The sequence below is a fragment of the Phallusia mammillata genome, chromosome 7 (genome assembly GCF_965637545.1).
Source record: "Phallusia mammillata chromosome 7, kaPhaMamm4.hap1.1, whole genome shotgun sequence".
Classification (NCBI taxonomy): Eukaryota; Metazoa; Chordata; class Ascidiacea; order Phlebobranchia; family Ascidiidae; genus Phallusia; species Phallusia mammillata.
Genome location: NC_137258.1, coordinates 15,242,035 through 15,246,440, shown reverse-complemented (window position 1 = coordinate 15,246,440; position 4,406 = coordinate 15,242,035). Strand labels below are relative to the sequence as shown.

The 4,406-nt window shown below is 39.7% G+C and overlaps 1 protein-coding gene across 1 annotated transcript; it reads right to left on the bottom strand.

The window, feature by feature from the left end:
• Positions 1 to 968: 968 nt before the first annotated feature.
• LOC145239033 (uncharacterized) lies at positions 969 to 4,099 on the bottom strand. The gene has a single exon (XM_080102322.1). The coding sequence runs from the start codon at positions 4,097 to 4,099 to the stop codon at positions 1,325 to 1,327; it is 2,775 nt and encodes a 924-aa protein (XP_079958448.1). The 3' UTR covers positions 969 to 1,324.
• Positions 4,100 to 4,406: the final 307 nt, after the last annotated feature.

The window sequence follows — 4,406 nt, the reverse complement described above, 5'->3', positions numbered from 1 at the left end:
GTGTGTCATTTTTTCTTAATTTCTTAATTGTTTGTCAAGTATTAAATTGGAAAATACTCGTCGGCAAGGATGGCAGTAGGGGAGATTAGAGACCATTGGGTCAAAATTCAGTTTTTCATGACTATTTCTTTGAGTTCGAAAGAAAAATTGCCATTGAACACCTGTACTAATACTACACGTTTTAACACACTTACACAAGGGCATAACTTTCTTATTTGGAAATGCGTTGGCAAGATATTCCGTTTTAAAAATTACAAAAAATATGGCTCAAAGGTCCTTACCCTTGGGGACCATTGAGCCTCGCATAAAGGACCTTTGGGCCAGTATTTTCATGTGGTATTCTGGACCATTAAACCAAGTGTTGTGTTTGAAAGTAGAACAATTTTATTGAAAAAGAAATCTAATATTAATCAAAAGAAAGAAATACAACCAGCATCAATAGCTTTATAGGCCCACAAATACAGTACAAGAAATCACAGTTCACAAGTCATAACTGCTTAAGCCAGTGTCAAATTTTAGAATACTTGAAAGTCGCTTGGTGTTAGCAACGGGCCTCGGGTCTGGAAGAATGCATAAAATGTCTTCATTGCTGACAGAAGCCACTTCTTCATTATCAGGGAAAATGTATCCTTGTTATATGATTTACTAGACTAATATCAGGCTCTATTAATATAACAATTCATTTGTGTAAAGGTTTTTGGCAGTTTAAATATGCAACATAAATACATAGGCCTAACACAAAAGTTCATACTTAAAACCCACAAGCACAACGCATGTATTAACGCTATTAAGGTGTAATGTCAAAGGACCTTTGGGCCATGCCCAATGTCCTTCCTGTGAACAACTGGCTCAATGGTCCTGTATTGCCGCCATTACGAACTTATCTGACCGAACTACGTTACACAGATCAACTTAAGAAATACTAATGTTCATTTAACGCTAGTATTGGACTGTTTCATAAAAACAGATAAAAGCATAAATCGTTTCTTTTAATAACAGAAATATATATTTCGCCTTAATAAATAGGCATCGTCAGTTTCTGCAAAAAAGCAAACATGTAAGGGGCTGTCGGTAAAAGTAGTAAAAAATAAATAAAATAGTTAAAACACTTATAAAATTTTTAAAAATTTAAAACTGTACAAATTAAACAACTGCGAAGCACAGAGGCAAACCACGACTAGCGAGTGGCCACAAGCGACACGAGAAAAGGCAAGAAAAAAGAGACGTGATAAACTGATAAGCCATTACAGAACACGGTGGGAAGTAAATAAACCTCTAGGCGTGAAGAAACAAAACATTAAGGGGTGGAAACACAAAGATGGGATTACCTCACGCGCGGCAGAATCATTTTTTGTATGTTAATTTCGGCCTTGATTTTGTTCAGCCATTTATCTTCAAAAATATCTAAAAGATTGGGTGAAGGCATTTGCACAAACACAACAAAAAAACACAGGTGGATGTGCGGTTTACGCTTTAATATCGCACTATGGTTCTCCGCGTAGTGGCGCAGTAGCGCAGCTCGGTCATTGTTTGCCGAGCAATCGAACGTTTTCCAAGTGGCGCGATGGGTATTCCACCGTGTGGAGAACTTGTTCTTGGTTTGACCAACATATTGCTTGCCACACTTGCGGCAAGTGGCCACATAAATGCCGTAGTTGCGACATGTTAGATTTTGGCAAAGTTGGATACTGCCTGTGGGCGTTTTTAAAACGGTGGTATGGTACACCATAGTTTGGTGACTACCAAAATTACCACATAGTGCGCATTTTCCGCATGGACTTGAAGAGCCTGTGCCGTTGTCTTTGCCTGCCTTACCGATGGACAAAACTTTGAAGTTGGATAGAAAGTGTGCCAGTGTGGGTGGCCTTTTGTATGTAATGGAAGCCAAAGGTTCCATAGCTTTCTCTTTTTGAGTTAATAAAACACAAGCAGGGAATGCCGTAGCCCAAACAATTCGATTTTGAGGTCTATTTTTGTCTTCCGGCCCAAACCTTTCTTTCCAACCCTCTGCGATGTGTAGCATGTCTTCCGTCATTCCTTGATGAAAACCAGAGAGCAAGCACTTCTCCCTGAGTCTGTTAAGACTGTTACGGTAATCTTGGTCTAGTTCGTTTAATCGACGCATGCGAATCGCTTCGCCAAAAACTATCGATTTAAAAACCGACGGCGGGTGGTGGGAATGACCGTTTAGAAAACTACGTCCTTTTGCAGTTGGTTTGATGTAGTCCCTTGTTATGAAACCTTTAGGTGAACTTTTTGTTGTGATGTGGTTTACGTCAAGAAACTCCAAAGCCTTGCCTTCCTCCTCAGTTGACACTGCCCTGAACGTAAGTGTCAGCCCGTAGTTTTCAAAACCCTTTTTAAGTGAAGTTTGTACTTGTTTCGTATTTTCGCTCCCGGATGATATCCATAATATGTCATCTATGTACCTTTTGAAAAGATGAACACCACATATCACATCCCTGAGTGACTGAACGATGTAGTGGACGGCAATGTTTGCAACCGAAACTGAATGGTTGTCGCCTGTGACAATGCCGCTAGTTTGCCTATAGTAAGCATCCTTGAACTCAGTCACTACATTACTCAAGCAGAACATAACAAGTTGAGTGAGTAGATTTCTTCCTTTGACGCTAAAATTGGTATGTGTGCTCAAAGCTGAAGATAACGCTTGCTTTACCAATTCGCGGCGAAGGTTTGGATATAGGGCTGTTACATCTGCGGCAACAAGGTGTAATGGTTGCGTTTCTTTCAAACTTGATTCCCATATTGCAAGGCTTTGTAAGTAGTGTTTAGTGTCTTGGCAGTATTCATGCACTCCAGATTTGCAGTAGTTCACACTTACAGGTTTAAGGAGATATTCTAGAAATGCTGTTACTCTGGAGGTAGTTATTTGCCCTGCCGCTTGTAGGAGCCGAATAGGAATATCTATTGCTCTGATTGTGTGCAGATGTTCTTGCAGTAGCTTATGCGTCTTAAAAAGTGGGTACGCATAAGCTGTGTTGTAAATGGAGAAATATTTGGCGGACGGTCCAGATATATGTCTATAAATTCCATTTTCAAATTTAATTCCAACAGTATGGGCAAGAAAATCTTCATTAATAACCCCAGCAGCGTGTAACTTTTTTAAAAAACACTCACACTTTAACCTTATATCATTAAGATGTTGTTCAATTGTACCTTGACTGATGTCCATTCTTTCAAATTTTCCCAATTCAAGGTTCATGATAAGGTCATAATCCGCGTGGTTAATGACTACAATTTTCCCATCTTTGTCAGCATTGCAAATAACTATTTGTTTGCGTTTCACCAAATTTCTTAACTTGACAAAGCTTTTTCTCATAGCTGGAACCAGGTTGTTCCTGTCACGGTATTGACGCTTTACACATACGCCGAGGTTTCTCATTTTAGCCATCACTCCTTCGGTATAAGCTATTGTTGTATCGTTTAGCTGGTCTCTTGGGGGTCTAGAGAACTTTTGCAACTTTAACTTTGGTGGAAATTTGTTACTTCGATCTTCTTCATTGTTGCAATCTGCGAAAAAATTAGACCACTCAATCCTTCGGATATGGCTCATTGCGTTCAGCCATTCTTGTGATTCAATGTCTTCTGTCCACCTAGGTGTTGGTGCAAAATTTAGTCCTTTCAACAAAAGAATTTTATCGTCCAAGTTCAGATCAAAGCTGGATTTGTTTAGGATCATACAATGCGCTCGATTGGTAATGTCGAGTTGAGTTTTGTGTCTTTTTCGTTTGCGGTACCTAGTTCTATCACGTATGTTTCTTACTCGTTGTCGTTCTGCCGAACTTAATTGTCTTCGCTTCGCCGTCTGTTTTTCCCTTAGCCACATAAACTTTTTCCAGTATTTTTTGTTTTGTAAGTGTCTTTCTTTAGCTAGTTTGTTGGTAAAAGCCGACTGATATTTCTGTCTGATTTTCTTGACATTGCATATCATGGCTTGCAGCTGAACTTTTATTCGACGTTCCTGCTGAATTAGAAGAAGGTCAAAATCCATACCTTTTCTGTGATTTGATGGCAAAAAGTACCTTACCGTAACAGTCTTAACAGACTCAGGGAGAAGTGCTTGCTCTCTGGTTTTCATCAAGGAATGACGGAAGACATGCTACACATCGCAGAGGGTTGGAAAGAAAGGTTTGGGCCGGAAGACAAAAATAGACCTCAAAATCGAATTGTTTGGGCTACGGCATTCCCTGCTTGTGTTTTATTAACTCAAAAAGAGAAAGCTATGGAACCTTTGGCTTCCATTACATACAAAAGGCCACCCACACTGGCACACTTTCTATCCAACTTCAAAGTTTTGTCCATCGGTAAGGCAGGCAAAGACAACGGCACAGGCTCTTCAAGTCCATGCGGAAAATGCGCACTATGTGGTAATTTTGGTAGTCACC